Source organism: Paroedura picta, chromosome 6 (genome assembly GCF_049243985.1).
Source record: "Paroedura picta isolate Pp20150507F chromosome 6, Ppicta_v3.0, whole genome shotgun sequence".
NCBI lineage: Eukaryota > Metazoa > Chordata > Lepidosauria > Squamata > Gekkonidae > Paroedura > Paroedura picta.
Genome location: NC_135374.1, coordinates 111,283,562 through 111,301,952, shown reverse-complemented (window position 1 = coordinate 111,301,952; position 18,391 = coordinate 111,283,562). Strand labels below are relative to the sequence as shown.

The 18,391-nt window shown below is 43.0% G+C and overlaps 1 protein-coding gene across 19 annotated transcripts in view; it reads right to left on the bottom strand.

Moving 5' to 3' along the window:
- The window catches only part of MYCBP2 (MYC binding protein 2), a 184,351-nt gene that overhangs the window by 65,828 nt on the left and 100,132 nt on the right, over window positions 1-18,391 (bottom strand). For 10 of the 19 annotated variants that reach the window (XM_077343930.1, XM_077343933.1, XM_077343931.1 and 7 more), the window contains 9 exons: window positions 16,753-16,877; window positions 15,046-15,133; window positions 13,241-13,290; window positions 10,963-11,135; window positions 10,288-10,432; window positions 8,540-8,755; window positions 7,632-7,687; window positions 6,441-6,556; window positions 6,254-6,351 (listed from right to left, as the gene is read on the bottom strand). In XM_077343930.1, coding sequence (XP_077200045.1) covers window positions 6,254-6,351; window positions 6,441-6,556; window positions 7,632-7,687; window positions 8,540-8,755; window positions 10,288-10,432; window positions 10,963-11,135; window positions 13,241-13,290; window positions 15,046-15,133; window positions 16,753-16,877 — 1,067 coding nt within the window. The remainder of the gene's footprint in view (window positions 1-6,253; window positions 6,352-6,440; window positions 6,557-7,631; window positions 7,688-8,539; window positions 8,756-10,287; window positions 10,433-10,962; window positions 11,136-13,240; window positions 13,291-15,045; window positions 15,134-16,752; window positions 16,878-18,391) is intronic. The other 9 variants (XM_077343932.1, XM_077343938.1, XM_077343946.1 and 6 more) reach the window with 1 other exon arrangement.

Sequence of the window (18,391 nt, the reverse complement as noted above, 5' to 3'; positions counted from 1 at the left end):
TGAGCCCCTGCCAGCAAATGCTGGCAGGGGCTCATGAGAATTGTAGTCCATGGACATCTGGAGGACCACAGGTTGACTACCCCTGTTCTAAAGTCTAAAATATGGATGAGAATTGACTGAAGCGCTTTTTCAGTCCTTCCTATGGGCCCCTTTTATTTCAAAGCAACACTTTCTATCATGATAGGTTACCATTTAAGAGTTCAGTTTCTAAGATTCAGCTAATACCTTTTTGTTGTTGTTTGCTGAGAGTCATTCACACAGACCATGCATTGCAGAAACCAGACTGAACAGCAAATTAGGTTTAAGGACTTACACCATGATTTAACCATACTCACAATTCATGGACCAAGTGAAGAACAGCTAGACCTCCAGATATTATTTTATTCCCCCCCAAGTTAACACTGCAACATTTAATCGATTAAACAGTTTGAGCAGCTAAAATGCTTCCCTTGATTAAGAAGGCTACATATCCTTAAGCTTCAACCATTTTTAATATAAATAAATGTGTGAAACCTGCAGACAGTGACAGTGTAACAGTGACAGTGTAAAAGAAAAGTGGGAATGCTAAGATGCCTATAGAAAATATGCGTATATCTAGAAACCAAACAATATTTCTCCTTTAGAACCATCCTCTCTCATACTGATTTTTATCAATGAAACCAGGCAATCATCTAACGCTCACATGATTAGTCCACTAAGATTTCTTTAAATGAGCAAATTATTACCACACACAGACAAAAAGTCTATTGGCACCTTACAGGTGACAGACTTTTGGAGTCCCATCGATACTTGCATTTTAAAAAATGCACATATATGGTAAAATGCACTTAAAATCATTTTAAAAATAACCAAAGGTTAATGTTACTGGCATACTGAGGATCTTTTCACTAATTTAGTATGTTAATCTAGTGTCTGGCAACAGCTTTGAAAAATAAAACAAACCAAACCTGGTCATGTTTCATGTTTGCTGGTTTTTTCTAGGCAATGTATTTTTAGCATTTTTTCTTGACTGGATACAATTCTGTATTGTTTATTTTATGGTTTATTTTTCAGTAATGACTCACTACTGCTGAGGAAATAGGGGGAAGATTGCTGTTATACTTTTACTTTATTGTTTGGCTCAGTGCTGTTTTGTTGTACTATTAACATAGTTTGCTGGTCTGATGTTTAATTTACTGCCTCAGGCACTGAGGACCGGATATGGTTTTGAAACTGTAAGGGCCAAAGCAGCAAAATACAGCAAACAGACAGAAGCAATTAAATGGTAGTACAGGTTTACTGATGGATATTGCTGACCTGCCTCTGAAGAAATGTAGTCACAGTGGTATGCCGCTGAATTAAAACAAATCCTCAGAAATTTAAAAGGGTATGAAAAAGCGCAGCCCAAAATATAACAGTAATAACACAACAGGTCCAGTCAAAGAAAAAGGTGCAGGTCAGGAGAAACCAATCAAAAGTCCAGCCAAATCAAAGGTGTCTGTTCTTTGTCTGTTTTGCAGACAAAGATATGCAAGAGTGAGGCTTAGGAAAAGGAACTGCTGGATTAACCCGCAGAGAGGATGATATGGGAGAAGCCGCTTGTGGCAGCTGTGGTATGAGGGGGCAGGCAACTGACTTCTGGTATATCCAGCCCCCATTCTTCCCTCTGCTACAGATTCCTTATATCCCACCCACCCACCATCAAATAAAAAGGGGGATATCAGCTGTAAATAAAAGACTCATAGCATGTAAGCTATGTGCTCCCTAAAGGTCTTGTATTTGGAAATCTGCTGTACATGAGGCAAATAAAGATGCCCTGCTTTTTAAGATTTTCTTGTGAGTCTCTTTGACTGCAAGGTGAACAAACCGGTCAGTCCTAGAGGAGATCAGCCCAGACTGCTCTTTAGAAGGCCAGATCCTGAAGATGAAACTCAAATACTTTGGCCACCTCATGAGAAGGAAGGACTCCCTGGAGAAGAGCCTAATGCTGAGAGCGATCGAGGGCAAAAGAAGAAGGGGACGACAGAGAATGAGGTGGCGGGATGGAGTCACTGAAGCAGTAGGTGCAAACTTAAATGGACTCCGGGGAATGGTAAAGGACAGGAAGGCCTGGAGGATAGTTGTCCATGGGGTCGCGATGGCTCGGACACAACTTCACAACTAACAACAACAACCGGAGAGACAAGACACAGATGGAGATGCACAACAAAGGCGTATTTAACAGAAAAGAAAGCATTTAATAAGTACTTCATAAGGTAATTACAATGTTGGATAACTTAAATATATAAAGTAAAACTGGCGCTCAAAGGAAGTAAATAACGCCTGAGGGGAGACTGGGTTCCCCTTTGTCTCAGCAGGTTCAAGGCTGCTCTGTTCTCTCATTGAGCCCCTTGCCACAGGACCTACATGCACCAGTTAGGAATGAAGGATCCTTAAGAACGGTGGTCCCCAACCACACCAGGCCGTGAAGGCCCTGGCACTGGGCCGCAGCTTCCTCTCCCCGCCCCCCCCCCAGTAAGAAACTTACCAGGCCGCAAGCTTACGGCCTGGCAAGCTTCTTACTGTGGGAGGGGGGGAGAGGGAAGCAGGGCTGCAATGCGCGATGTGCGTGCGCGCAATCACCCTCCATTCTGACGCCGGTCCCCAGCCTGAAAAAGGTTGGGGACCACTACTTAAGAGGCCACTCATCCATACTACTAAAACAAGCTTTCCTTCCTAAGCCAACCACCAATTCCTGACTAGAAAGCCAAATAAAAGTCTGGCTAAACTCACACCCCTTTCCAGAGCCACAAAATTCCCATTCAAAAGTTTTAAAAAGTGTCTTCCTCCTGAAGGTTGCGGCTGGCTCATTCCCCCCCCCCCTTCCCTTCAGTTGAGTTTCATGGGCTCTAACTGACTGACAGTCACCTGGATCTGCATGAGGCCTAAATCACAAGGATTGGTTCAGAGCCCAGGAGGAGAGGAGGGACTTCTAAGGGTGAATGCCACACCAGTTCTTCAGGTCTTAAGCCACTTAGGGCTTCCTAGGTAAGGAACCGTACTTTGAACTGTGCCTGGAAACAAATGGGCAATCTGTGAATTTCACTGACCATAGAGGTGATGTAACCTCCATAATAAACATCCAACAGCCACTAGAGACTGATGCAGTTTGAACAAAATTATATTCTGAACAGTATTTCAAATGGTAGATTAACACAGAATGTATTACATTAACCCATCTTGGATGTGACCAGAGCAAGGATTACAGTGGTTCACACTTTACCTCCTAAGGAAAGGCTACAGCTGAGAAGCCAGCCAAAGCAGTAAAAGATATGCACCATGGAAGAAACCAATAGTTCTTGACTGCAGTCGCAGATCACATACCATCTCCAAACTAAGAACCTGGTCCTTTGAGGGGGAAGTTCAACCTCTTCCAGGAGGGAAGGCAGCATGGCACAGCCCAGGCTAATCAGACCACAGAAACTAAGCTGGTTCTGTACTTAGAAGGGAGACCACCAAGAAGAAGAAGAGTTGGTTCTTATATGCTGCTTTTCTCTACTCAAAGGACCCTCAAAGCAGTTTACAGTTGCCTTCTCTTTCCTCTCCCCACAACAGACACCCTGTGAGGGAGGTGAGGCTGAGAGAGCCCTGATATTACTGAAGAAGAAGAGTTGGTTCTTACATGCCACTTTTCTCTACCAGAAGGAGTCTCAAAGCGGCTTACGTTCACCTTCCCTTTCCTCTCCCCACAACAGACACCCTGTGAGGGAGGTGAGGCTGAGAGAGTATCACTGAAGAAGAAGAGTTGGTTCTTATATGCCGCTTTTCTCTACCCAAAGGAGGCTCAAAGCAGCTTATGTTCACCTTCCCTCTCCTCACAACAGACACCCGGTGAGGTGGGTGAGGCTAAGAGAGCCCTGATATCACTGCTCAGTCAGAACAGTTTTATCAGTGCTGTGGCAAGCCCAAGGTCACCCAGCTGGCTGCATGTGGGGGAGTGCAGAATCGAACCCAGCATGCCAGATTAGAAGTCCGCACTCCTAACCACTACACCAAACTGGCTCTCTGCAGAGGTAGGCATATTGCAAACCACCCTTCGCTTCTCAGGTGCCTTAAAAGCCCCTTGCTGGGGTCCCCATAAGTTAGCTGCAACTGGATGGCACATTTATACACACAGGCATGCACATACTTCCAGAACAGGCTAACTATTGAAACCTGAACAGCATGACCAGCCAGCAGCAGATCAGTCTTGCGTGGATTGAGCTTAAAGAGTATGGAAGACAAGAGGACAGAACAACAATGCAGTGAACACAAAACACACACACACACTTGGATATACAAACACATCACACAGGGACCGCAGCCATTGCATATTTCTAGTGTGTTTTCCAGTGCGTTTAAGCACAACCCATACCTTGGGCTTTTAGGTGCAAAAATATGTAAGTAAGCTAGGTTCAGAAAGAGTGCATAAGCATACTGCTGTGGCTTAACCCTGACCCAGCTACCAGCACCTCGAGTCTGGGAGGTCCCTGACATAGGTTTCACCTGCTCCTTCCTGCATTGCCAGAAATGTGAACCAATCGGAGCTTGGGAAAGAAACAAATGTCAAGCTTGACCAGACTACTGGGGAGACAAGGTCACCCAAGAAGTTTTGTACAGCTCTTGCTCATTCCATTATGGACTGTTAACTACCTTTCCGATAAGACACCCTGAACAACTTTTCAAAAAAAGCCGTTAACAGGCAAAAGCCCATTCATAATCCATGGGCTAGCTCACCTTTCTGTTGATCTGAAAACTATGCTATTGTGTAATATGTGAAAAGAGCCTGGAAGACAGAAACATTCTGGAGGGGGCAGGGACAGGGTGCTGGTTGTCATTACAGATTCCTGCTGCCGAAAACCTTCTAACTATCCCTTCTAACTACTCCGTATAAACGTACAAGGTTGTTCGCCCTAGCCTAGATTCCACTGGGAAGCAGGTCATGCAGAATAGTGCTTCAATGTACCTTCTGGGTTTGACATAAATACCTAAAGTTGTCTTGTACTGAATCAGACCCTTGGTTCATCAGAATGGTAGCAGCTCTCCATGACTGCGTTTTGTTAGCCACACTGGAGATTTGTATTTTAAGAGATAGGTTATAAATATGTGAATGATATAACACTGCATGATACAACGCTAAGAAAGGAATTCCAGCCTGTCACGACTCATTTCAAGGTCAACATTTCTTGTGGATCCACATAGCTTAACGCCTGAAGAACCAAGAGAAGCTCTATGTTTGGAGGCGGGTATCTACATAAGAACTATTATTTAATTTATTAGCTTAAACCTTCCCCTCTCTCTCACTCTCAGTTTTCAGCCTCTAACTCTCACTGTCATTCCACACATATTAGGTAACACACTTTCCATGCACTTTAGAAGTGGATGTTCCTGTTCTGCACAGGAAAATCCAGCTGTAAAAACACACTGAAAATGCCCTATCCAAGGTGTGCGGAATAGATGCCAGTCTTTCCAAATCTCACTTCTAATGGGGAGGTGGTTGTGGTGGTGCTGGTCAGATCTTATTTTTTCCCAGTCCACAGCTCCTGTTGGCTTCTATGCTGCTGGGGTACCTTTCTGTGCTCTACCAGTCACACTGTCTGAGCCCCTTCTGAAACTTTTGGGGGGCAACTTTCCATTGACACGAATGCTGGTCCCCATTCCTTGTTGGGGTAAGAACACCCTGCATGCTGAACTAAGTCTTGAGTCCCACTCAGAGCCAAGTCTAGCACATGTCTGTGAGAATGTGGAGGACAGAATGCAAAAACTCTGTAAGCTTGGAAGTGGAAAACAATTCTCTTTTAAAATGTGTTTTATTAATTCTCTCGGAATATATAAATATCTGGCCTGATTCTATATAAATTGACCAGCAATGGATCTCAGACAGCTGCCTTTTCTAAACCTGCTACCTGAAATCCTTTTCATTTGAAATAACACCGACTAGACACACATGGAGCTGCCTTATACTGAATCAGGCTGTGATTCTCCTGGCTCTCAGGAAGAGGTCTTTCACTACACCTCCTACTTGATCCTTTCAAACTGAAGGTGCCAGGTGGGACCTTCCACGTATGAAGAAGAGGCTTTTCCACTGTGCCACAACCTCTCCCTAAAAGGTCCACCTGAGACCTTCTGCAAATGCAGCTGGTGTTCCACCTTTAAACATGGCTCATTATCAAAGAAGGAGTTTAAATAAAGTAGTTAATGCTGCTCATGTATTTGCATACACTAATTTCTAGTTAGAGGACTTCAGTTCTCATACCTTGTTTGGTAGGGGCTCTGTTTTTGGTTTAACCAACTGAGTTCCTGGAGGTATCATTCCTTTGGGGGGGTCTTTGACTTTGACTTCTAGACCCGCATCTGTAAAATTAAGAAACGACCGTGAAGTACAAATGTCATCTTGCGGAGCAGGGATTAACCATATAAGAAGAATTAAAATCAAAATGTACCTATTTCAATGCCATCAATTGTGACATGAATGGTGTAGAGACCAACTGCTCCAGGAGTCCAGTTAGCACAATAAGTACCATCATTGTTAACTCTTATTAACATGTTTTCACTTGGTCTAGGAGGAAAAAAAGAATAATGGAAGTCACAACTGACCACAGATCACTACAGCAGTGGTCCCCAACCCTTTTGTCACTGGAGACCGGTCAACACTTGACAATTTTACTGAGGCCCAGGGGGGGGGGGGTAGTCTTTGCTGACAGACGTTGCCACCGCCTGAGCCCCTACTCCACTTGCTTTCCCGCTGGTGCCCCTGACTTCCCGCCGCCCGCTAGGGGGCGCTGCCGAGCGGGAGCCCCAGCCCCATGGTGGCCACTGGAGAGGTGAGGCAGCCGGAGGGGAGGAGGAGGAGGAGGAGCTGCGGCCCGGTACTGACTGATCCACGTACCGGGAACGGTCCCAGGACCGGGGGTTGGGGACCACTGCACTACAGCATTAAATCTAAGTCTCCTGCTTCAAAAGTTAGATAAAATTGTTTTAAATTAAACATCAAAGCAGGACAATAAAATTTCCTCTGCCCAAACATTTTAAACAAAGACTGGAAGAATATGCTGTCCACCCTCCCACACACACCTTTTCCCTTCCAACTAATCAACTCTGCATTAGTTCATGCTAAGCTTTTGCCAACAACAACAACAAACTACTACTACTACTACGACTACTACGACTATATTTTTATTGCCTGCCCTTCCCGTTGGCTCAGTATGGGTGACCACAAGGCATATATAATTAACTTTTATATTTTACATGAACTTGAGCAAATAAGGGCCATATCAGAGAAGATGCTGAATCACATATCTATAATTGGACCTTTGACTTCTTTCTCCCCACCCTCTGAAATTAGAAGTGGATTAGGAATGTGGCACTGGGGAAGGTGGCATTGAACAGGTATGCTGTATATTACAAATTGCAAGAGTGAATCCTCAAGGATTAGCTACTGAAGTACAAATTCAGCAGCAGCTTCCCCAATAAACTGATATTTCATTTTCCTAGATACTGAAGCACTGAAACCTGAACACCACTGATAAGAATTTAACCACTATTCCACAAAGTCACACACATATGTGAAAACAATTAAAACATATAGAAGGTAAAATTAGATTTATACACTAAAATGTGTACAAAATCATTACCTTTTAGGTGTGGGAGAAGCAAAGCGCAATTCTTCAAATGAATAATTTTCATATACCTGAAAGCAACGAGCGTATCAAATTGATTGTTTTGACAGCAATGAAAGAAGTGTAACTTGAGCCTCAGATCAAAAATCTGACATGGAATAAGTTGCTCCATTCTAAAAAGGGATAGTAATTTATTGCTCAGCTGTTATTAAGCGCATTTCTGTATCTGAACTCTCACTTAATCAGACTCAACTGCAATTTTTCAATTAAACTTTGACATATCTGCTGAAAATGGCAACAAACAATGATTCCCTTAAATAAGGGGTCTCCAGCCTCTGGAATTCTGACAACACATGCTTGAACAGGAACAAAATGGCTGCCACAAAATGGCGTCCACAAGAGGTGGAGCCAGCCACAAAGTGAGTGCTGCAGTTTACGTTCAGTCATGTTGTGAAAATCACTGTGCTCTTGTGATAAGCTGTTTTTTTTTTTTTAATCTGTACTGCTAATCAAATCTCCAATGGCCAATTGAAGCTGTGCTGGGCAAAAGACACACCTGGCCCATCCAAATGCTTTAAAACACTTGGCAGGTACATTGGGGGCCACAGGTACCTTGTTGAGCACCCCTGACTTAACTGTTATTTCTTAAGGACCTACAAGATAACGCCATCATCCACCAGCTTTTCAGTCCCTTATCATTCTGTTTCAGTTAGATTTTCATCAGCTGGGTCCCCACATAAACGAGTGAAGCTTGAACAAGAGGTGAGAGGTAAAAAGAACATGCCATTCTTCATCATTTTGTATCTGTACAAGTCTTTAGAGCCACCTGCATGGAAATGCACACCAAACAAAAGCATTCTGGCACAAGACTGGGAATTCCGGTTAGTCCTGAAATTCCCAATCAATATTTAAAATGCCTGTACCTTCATCATTGTAATAGCTATATAACGAGCTTCTTTGACAATCATTGGTTCATAGGAAGCATCCAGTTTGGGAGAAGGAAGTCCACCAAATGTCATGTCGGTGTTGGCAGGGGCAGCAGCACCTGCAGGACTGCCTGGTATCCGCTGGAGTTTTTTTGCCTGTTCTTGCTGTAAGGAAGTTTTCTTCTGGGACACAGGAATTGCCTTGACTTCCACCTGCCAAATTACCATAAGAACAAGTAAAAATATATTAAAGAAAGCAAAAAAAGTAAACAAAATACTCTGGAAATATATTTGATTATTTTTCAAATGGTTTTGGACAATATTAGAAATGCACAACCTATCTTCACTCAGTCCTTACCAAAGAGGGAAAAGGCATGAAATCAAAGATCAGACCATACATTCAAACAGTTGCTAAATTTCGCTTCTTGGATTACTCAAATGCCTCAACAGCAAGTATGCCCTGCAATGTTAATATGGGAAGCACTTCCACAAAAACATCCAGTCAAGCTGTACTATTCTATCAAAAATCTGCTTTTAAAGCCTTTATAAGACTTCTGAAGACTTCCCAGGTCCACTGGCACTGCCAGCGGGGGATTGGGGGGTACTTTCTGATAGTGATGTGATGTGCTGATGTCAAAAGGAGGTGATGTTGGCACATCAGAGATGTCAGGGGCAATGCTCTGGCCTTTGGCAAATCTGTGGTAGAATTTGTTTCTATCCATAGAGTTTTGCCCCAAAACCGGAGTTGTCCCTTCCCCCAGTTACCCCCATGTGCTCACATCACTTCTGGGTGACATCAGCACATTATGTTAGAATGTGGCATGCTTCTGATTTCAGGAAAGGAGGTGGGGATGGGGCAAAGTGAGTCCAAAAGCAGGGGACTCCCGCCCGGACCTGTGGACCCAGCACCCCTAACTAATAGTCTGAGGAAGAGTGCTTGCACTCGAAAGCTCATGCCCTAAATAAATCTTTGTTGGTCTTAAAGGTGCTCCTGGACTCTGATTTTATTGTGTAACAGTTTAAAGATATGGAAGCTAGAATAGAATTGAAATTAAAATGTACCTATTTCAATGCCATCAATTCAATAGTTTGAATAGCTAGAATAGTTTTTATGCCCATATGTGAATGAGCTAAATAAATGCTCTAAAGCAGTGGTCCCCAACCCCCGGCCCGGGGACCGGCCCGGTCCGTGGATCAGTCGGTACCAGGCCGCAGCTCCTCCTCGTCCTCCTTCCTGGCTGCTGCCTCGGGGGCTGCCCTGCCACTCTGACGGCAGCTCACCTTTGGTGCTCTCCAGCAGCCGCCATGGCTGGGGCTCCTTCTCAGCATGGCACTGCGCAGCTGCTGCTGGCAGCGCCTCCCAGCGGGCAGCGGGAAGTCAGGGGCACCGGCGGGAAAGCAAGTGGAGCAGGGGCTCAGGCAGCAACACCCCTCGGCAAAAGACTACCCCCCCCCAGGCCTCAGTAAAATTGTCAAGTGTTGATCGGTCCCCGGTAATTGGGGACCATTGCTCTAAAGGTATTTAGCACCAACAGTGATCTGCATCAAAAGGGTGAATTAAATTACTATGGGCCAAGTTGTGATACAAACTATCCAAGTGATGGGAGCCAGTGTTAAATCAAGCAGCACTTCAGAAAGGGTCAGGTTAATCAAAAAAATCAAAACACCCTGCACGTATCAAATTATTACTCAAACACTATACCGACAAATCTAAGACTGTCTTTTTAAAATTCACAGGCTATTACCTTCATATTGGGCACATGAACAACATCACCATATTGGTCTTTGGTCTGCACCGTAATAACAGTGGGCCAGCCACACCGGATATCATCTTTATTCAGAATCAAGGATGTTTTCTGGGGATCTGCATAGGAATCTGGCTGAAGCCACCTAAAACCCAAAGAATAAAGAAACCATTGCCCACTCTCTGTATCTTCATGTTCTGTGAGAATTAAATCTCTCACTACAAAAGAAGAGTCCAGAATAAAACAAATTGTATGTTACAGCGAGAAGGATAAAATTACCAGGGGAAAGAAACTTAGGTCATTACTTGTACAGTAAACTACTGGCATTTTTAAATCTTTTTGCAGCAGTACTTCTGCTACATGAACATTAAAATAAAATACTTTCAGCTGTATGCACAAAGCACAACATGCCCTGCTAAAACTATATTTCAGTTCAGGACAAAAACAAAATGTTGGCATTGTTTACATCTCAAGGATCAAAACAGCATGTCATTTCCTGCACTGATTAAAAATCAAAAGAGAAGAACACAGGAGAAAAGATGTATTTTCCAAAGTAAAATGCATAAGCAAAGCAGAAAAATACTCTAGCAATAAGAGCATTTGGATGCTACATTTCTCTGTTCAAAATGACCATAACAGTTGGGGTGAGGGAGAATAGGACAGGAATTAAAGTACCTTGCGAGCCGTCCACCACTTGATCCTGGGACGCAGGAAATAAAATCCTCCAAAAACGACTGTTCGTTGCTTTGTACTTGCAGTGGGAGAGTTCCCTCAAGTGCCTCGAGGATAGTTGGTGAGTGTGACAATGCTAAACCTTTTCCCAGGATGCCAGAGTGTGATTTACAAACCTGGTCAGAGATGATTAAAACATTACATTTTGTTCCTAAACATATTTAAAACCTTTTAAATATGCTGTAACAAAACCAACTATTTTAGCTGGATTTTAAAACACACATCCTGCCTACTGGAACTCACATAGTTCTATAGGGCCTGCAAACCAGAGCTCTTCTGCCAGGCTTTCAGATGAGGCCAATGATGGGGACCTCCTACAGCATGATCTCCTGCCAGGCAACCTTAATACCCAGCATGTTCCTAACCGTTATTGTTATCCCTTTCTAACTGTTGTTTGGTTGTGATTACCTAAATGTTGTTATAACTGCTTATAACATTTGCTCGTTCAAAATGTTTCAATGTACCTTCCAACTTGGTTCTATATTAACCACCCCGAGACGTCACAGTGAAGGGCAGTATATGAATTACATGAATAAATAAATTAATATTATGATTCCCCCCAAGTCACTAACAAAATACAACAATCCCATTATAAAACATTGCCATTCCAAGCCTGAAAGGACCAAAAACCAGAAAGGGGTGGGTGGGAAGGAATTAAAACCACATTTTAAATCCCAGCAATCTACAGCTCAAAAGCCAGTTGGAAACTTATTTTCACAGTCCCCCTAAAATGGAACAAATGTAATATACCACCATTGAGTGGAATCTTTATCAATTCGTAGCTGCTGCCTTTAAGTAGCCATCCAATCGCAAGAGCTCAGAGTACTTTAAACTACTCACTTTGTAAGGGTTCACATCATTGTCAGGCACATGAAATTTACTGTGACTGTGCAGAAACAATCAATATGACATAAATAATTACGAAAGTGTGTGGGTGGGCGGGTGCATGCAGGGAGAATGCATAGGGCTGTATCTGATAGAGGGATTCCAGTTTTGATAAATGAATGCCAATGTCCTGAAAGGATGGACAGAAAATCTAAACAAACATCCAACCAGTCATATTTGGCCAGTGTGAAACGCAAGTGGTACAGGGGTCAGAATGCCCAATTTTGACCGGGGAGACCTAGAACGAAAACTCTGATGAAAGTTCAGTTCCTGATTCACAATCTAAACATTCTTGCAGACTTGCCTGAGAATAAAAGGAGACACATATGCTCCGAACCCTAAGCCACTTGGAAGAAGGGAAAACATTTTAAAAACATAATTTTTGGGGCTAAACTGGGGCATTAAAGACAGGATTTTCTGGATCAGCTGCTTTACAGAACTTTCTATATGATTATAAGTTCCACTGCTCAATGTGCAAAAAGGGTATACATGAGGAAGAGAAGCTGTAACTTTCTTGCTAACTAAACAAAGTTTGAGTATTTCCTGCTAATGGGAATTGTATGCTTGGTATATATGCTTGTGCAGGTACCATTTGTATGTCTGCTATAGTTAATAGGTGGAAAACCTGAACCTGGAACCTTTCAAAGTTACACAAAACGGTGCCGGTAAAGAAAAGAAAGAAAAAAAAATCCAGACTGCTGCACATACAGATGACCATTCACTGGAGAACAGTCCATCTTATTTGTACAATCAATTGAAAAACATAAATGTAAGCAAGCAAGTACTGTCACATAATAAACATTATACGAAGATATACCAATAGCATTTAAGTTGATCGTAACTGAGACTGTGTTTCAACAAATCAAAAAGTTGGGGCGGGGGGGGGGGTTTCCCGCTACGGTTTAAGGTGGTGTCAAAAATCAACTGTTGCAAATTACAGATTCGAAATGGATGGAACTCAAGGGTTCTAAAGAAATTAACTGGAATTCTCAAGAGTGGGTTTCTAGCCTGTAAGGGGGGAAAATCCTGAAAACACATTTCAAGGGTTTATAAAGCATTAATAGAAGCTGGAGGACCCTGTTAGTGGCCACGAGAGCTCAGCTGAGCACGTCAACACAGCAGGTCTCATTCTCTCTTCTTGGAGCGTACAGACCTTGCCTCCAGCTTTAGTGACCCTTACCTCCTATGACGCATTCAATTACTTTGGGCACAGACGTTAATCAACTCTACGAAATGATTTCCTGAGCAATTAAGCCACCTAACCGCTGTGTGCAGTTCTGCCAATTAGCAAGGGACCTCAAAAACGTGTCTGGCAAGGGCAGCGGCAATTACCTACCTGCAGAGCAGCCTCTTCAAGTATCTCAAGATCTTCTTCAAATTCATTGCCTGTAAACCAAACAAGACACAGCACTGTGATGTGAATGTAGGTTGTACACCGCACTAAGCCGCATGGGAGGGCGGTATATAAATTAAATCAATCATCATCATCTAAATCATAATCCTTACAAAAGAATACTAATCCCCCTCCCCAGTATTTCAGCTTACACATCCTTTACAATGAGATAAACTGGTTAAGCGGTTCTTGTCTGGGCATAAATTCTAAAAGTACCAAACCTGAGCAGTCCTGACATGAAATTCTGACTCCTTACCCCTGGGAGACGGAGATACCCACTCACTAATGTTAAAAAAACCTCAGAGGGAAAAAACCAACCAAGCAGGACACCTATGAAATTAAAAGATTCTAGGAAAGATACAAAAGTCCTCCTCCAAGCTTAATAGGCACTATTTATATTGCACAAATGCTTCAGAGAAAAAAAATACTGAGAACTTACATGATGCAATTAAGATAATTTTCTCTTACCATTTTGAAGGGAATTAAACCAGCTACCCACGGGGAACTTAAGATCTCACCAAGCGGGACTTTTGGGTTTTTATCAGCCAAGCAATACTGCACCCTGCAGGCAAGTCACTACAGAAGCTCAGGAGATTTTCCAAAGCAGTTTGTGTTATGGCTGCAGCAGCTGCTATTCACATGGTTGGACCCAGACTAAATTTTCCATTGGCAGACTGGACATTTCATGCCTGCCCCTGCAGCCCTCTCATCTCCACCAAACACTGCCCCTGGAAAACAGGTGGGCCTGGGGAATGACACAAAGGGCCTCTGCAGTGGAAATGGGGAACTAGTTTGAATCTAACCCTGTTGAACATGCTAAAGCAGTCTGGATTGCTCCTTGTTTCAGAGGGAACCCATGTTGGTCTGCAGTAAAACAGCTAGATGCCAGGACACCTGAGAGACATACAAGAGTTCCAGAGGATAAAGCACTAGACTGGGGTGGCCAAACTGCAACTCTCCAGATGTCCAGGGAATACAATTCCCAGGAGTCCCTGGGGCTCATGGGAATTGCAGCCCATAGATACCTGGAGAGCCACAGTTTGGCCACTCCTGCAACAGTCTGGAACCTTCCTATCTGCACGATTGCCTCCTCCCCTATCTCCCCCACAGGAGGCTAAGATCTAGAGAGCAGAACTCACTCAAGATCCTCAGCCCCAAAGATGTCAACCTGGCCTCAGCCAAGGCCTTCTCGGCCCTGGCCTGGTGGAATGCTCCGCCTGGTAAGATCAGGGCCCTGTGAGACTTAGGACAGTTCCACAAGGCCTGTAAGATGGAGCTGTTCTGCCAGGCCTATGGCTGAGCCCAGGAAAAATATCAAAATTGTGGCCTTCCTGCTCAATACATCAGCCAAATTATCACTGTACTGTGAATCTATGCTTACATTGGCCCTCCCACCTGAAGACAGAGGATAGGGCAGCTTCAGAAGGAATGGTATTAATGTATGTCTGAATGCATGTTTTATTTTTATGATTATAATGAGTACTCTGTTAATTTATTATTAACTACATGCCCTGAGCCTACATGGAAGGCCATGTTCTAAACAGATTTATTATTGTTATTAATAATAATAATAAACTTTGATTCTCGAAAGCTTATACCTTGAAACTCTTATTAGTTTTTAAGATGCCACTGGACCCAGGTCTATTTGGATTTGAGTCCACAATATTCCTCCCCCAAAAGTAGATCCTACAGATGTGTGATGAATTCTACAAATCAGGGTGAATCCACCACCTTTAAAGGACACGTACCAATGGGAAGCGCCAGGTCTTTTTTCATCAAAGCTGCAGCACATGCTCCTCCGAGATTGGCCAGCTCTTTCTCAAGCTGAATGACACCCTTAAACAGAACAAACAGAACAAAAATAAGTTTCCACCCTTCATTTCAGGGACGCAAATTCTTTCACCTTCTCAATCTGAAAACCAAAGCTAAAACAATTTAAATAAAATGTATATCTTTTCACAATCAAAGTTCAAATTTCTGATTTTTCAAGGGAAGCAAGCAGTGTGTGACCTCCAGAAACATATCTGCAATGATTCCTTTGTTTAGGGAAGATGTAATGGGGGGTGGGGGGGGGGGGAGTTTACATGGCACTATAATGAAGTTGTGAGCTACATGGCATAGTAATAAAAGGTGCGGGAGGGGGGGCAGTGCCTTTGTAAATAGAAAGGGGCAATGTTGTGGAGGGAACTGGAGTGTTAGGAAATGGGTAAAGGGGTCAGATAACTGATGTCTGCCCCATGACCCAGCCCGCAAGGCCCTGATAGTCATGTTTTCAGACTACAGGCTCTAAAATAGCTCTTGCTGAATTTCAGGTTAGTTCACAGCAAACTTCTAAGAGCTGTAAGCTAAACCTGCCTTTGGACACATGGACATATACACAGAACTGCCTCACACAGAATCAGACTATTGGATCATCACAAGCAGTATCGTTTACTCCGAGTGGCACCAGCTCTCCAGGGCCCCATGTCTGTCACATCGAACAGGCACAGTTTTCATTTATTGGCAAAATGTTTCCCCAGCCTTTCTCCAAGTAGGAATTCAAAATGCTTACCCTCCTCCCCCTCCTAAAAAGAAAAAAGCTAAAATAAAATTATGATGGGTAGCCACGTCAGCCTGTCTGTAGCAGTAGAAAAGAGCAAGAGACCAGTAGCACCTCAAAGGCTAATAAAATTTGTGGCAGGGTAGGAATCTTCGTGAGTCACTGCTCATGTTTTCATTTATTTGAGTGAGTAATGAGCTCGTACTCGGCCACAAATTTTGTTAGTCATTAAGGTCTTACTAGACTCTCCCTCTTTTCTAAAATGAAATTGTAATACATAAGACTGCAATAATTACTTATAAACACACAAGAACAACAATTTAAACAAGTTAACACATATAAACCCCCTCAAAAGTCCTCTGAATTCTCTACAAAAGGATGGGGCTCATCTAGCAAAATCAGAAAGATGGTTCCACAGAGAATGGGCTCTTTTTTTTTTTTTACAGTGGGCTTATTTTCTAGTATGAAGTATAAAATCTTTCAATTATTAGTGTCTATGACCAGACCTCTTTTAAGAGTCAGCATGGTATAGTGATTAAGAGCAGTGCATTCTAATCTGGAGAACCAGGTTTGATTCCTGACTCCTCCACATGCAGCTAGCTGGGTGACCATGCACCAATCACAGTTCTCCTAGAGCAGTTCTCCCAGAGCTCTCTCAGTCCCACCTACCTTACAGGGTGTCTGTTGCGGGGAGAGGAAAGGAAAGGATTTGTAAGCAACTTTAAAACTCCTTTGGGTATGGAAAAGCAAGGTATTAAAATAAAACAGCTCTCTCGCTCAAATATGATATCTATTTTGTAGAAATGTTTCAATTAAAATGGGACTAACAGTCCCATTGCAGGCCTGGAGGAACAACAGTGCAATGGATGGAGTATTTGTATGATTGTTTTGAGGACGGCTGTACATAAAAACTCACCCTTACCTCGTCAGCTCCCGGACTAAATTCATAGCCAATAGCAAAACATTTGAAACCATAGAAAGTGGCCTTTTCATCCTTCACATAGTCTGAAGCAGTTTCAAGTGAGAACAGAGCTTCATTACCTAAAACGAAATATCGAATTTAGCAAAGAAATAATAAAGGATTCTCAACCAATTCTCCCTAAAAGCATATGTCCAGGATACCTGTACTTAGTCTTTTGTGCCTATCTGTAGAAATCAGACATACACATTAACCATCACTTTATACAATTTTCTATAATCTATCTCAGGCATAATTTGTAGGGATATGGCTCAGACAGGTTGCTATTATATGAATGAATGGGACTCTACTTCCTGTTTAGAAATGTTCAGAACTTTCTAGAGCCAACCTAAAAGAATATTGCTGCCCCCCTGCTTCCACACCCACACACAAGGAAGAGGCCATGCTAACTCACACAACCTGGAGGGGCAGTGCCAAACCTTCCTGCTGATTTCTCCCCCAGAATAGTGCCACTTGCCTTAGATGCAGATGATGCAGAGAAGATTATTAGTGCAGATACTTAATCACTACTCCTTGACATATTCGTGTAGAGGAAATAATGCAGAAGACATTGTCACGAGGAGTTAGTGACAGGCTTGTGTCCTTTCTCACATCATATAGATATATTCCTTCCATTTTTGTATGGGTCTAGATACATGAATAAGCCTTGCTTTGAGCTGTCTTGCTCTCTGACTGAAACGTAGCTGTAAGCGGCGAGTATTGCTCATATGTTGAGCCTCTTGTGGCGCAGAGTGGTAAGGCAGCCGTCTGAAAGCTCTGCCCATGAGGCTGGGAGTTCAATCCCAGCAGCCGGCTCAAGGTTGACTCAGCCTTCCATCCTTCTGAGGTCGGTAAAATGAGTACACAGCTTGCTGGGGGGTAAACGGTAATGACTGGGGAAGGCCCTGGCAAACCACCCCATATTGAGTCTGCCATGAAAATGCTTGAGGGTGTCACCACAAGGGTCAGACATGACCTGGTGCTTGCACAGGGGATACACCTTTACCTTTAGTGCTCATATGTAAACATGCTTATCTAAACCTTTTGAACTTGGACACAGGAAGATGGTGAAGATTTGTATGATCTCAGCTCGTTAAAAACAGGTGGTGCATTATAATTGGGCAACTTCACCAGCATCTATTTTTTATTATGAAAAAAGAGTTTTTACATGACATATTGGGTAGTAAGAGACCCACCTTGTTTAGATTTTTAGCTTGAGCTTAAAAAGTAGCTGTTAGCTGGATACTGTAAGCTCAGGACAGATCTAGCGTTCGATGTTGGACACCTCAGGCCGAGGTCCATATTTCTGCTGCTGACCAGGCTTCCAGCAGCTGATTAGAAATTAGAACCTGTCTCATTAGGTATTTATGATTGCTGTGAAATTGTAACACCTATATTGCAACTGCCCGCTAATTATAAGTAATAAATCACAACGAATTCTACCTCTACGGTGTGCCTACTGTTTTCAAATCCTAATAAAAGAACCATTTGCCACTTTGATCTAGCAAGACAAATTGTGCCATGTGTTTCACTTAGAATCTCACATTCATGTAATTCTGAATTTTTTCATCTGGTTAAACCCAGAGAACTGCTTTTC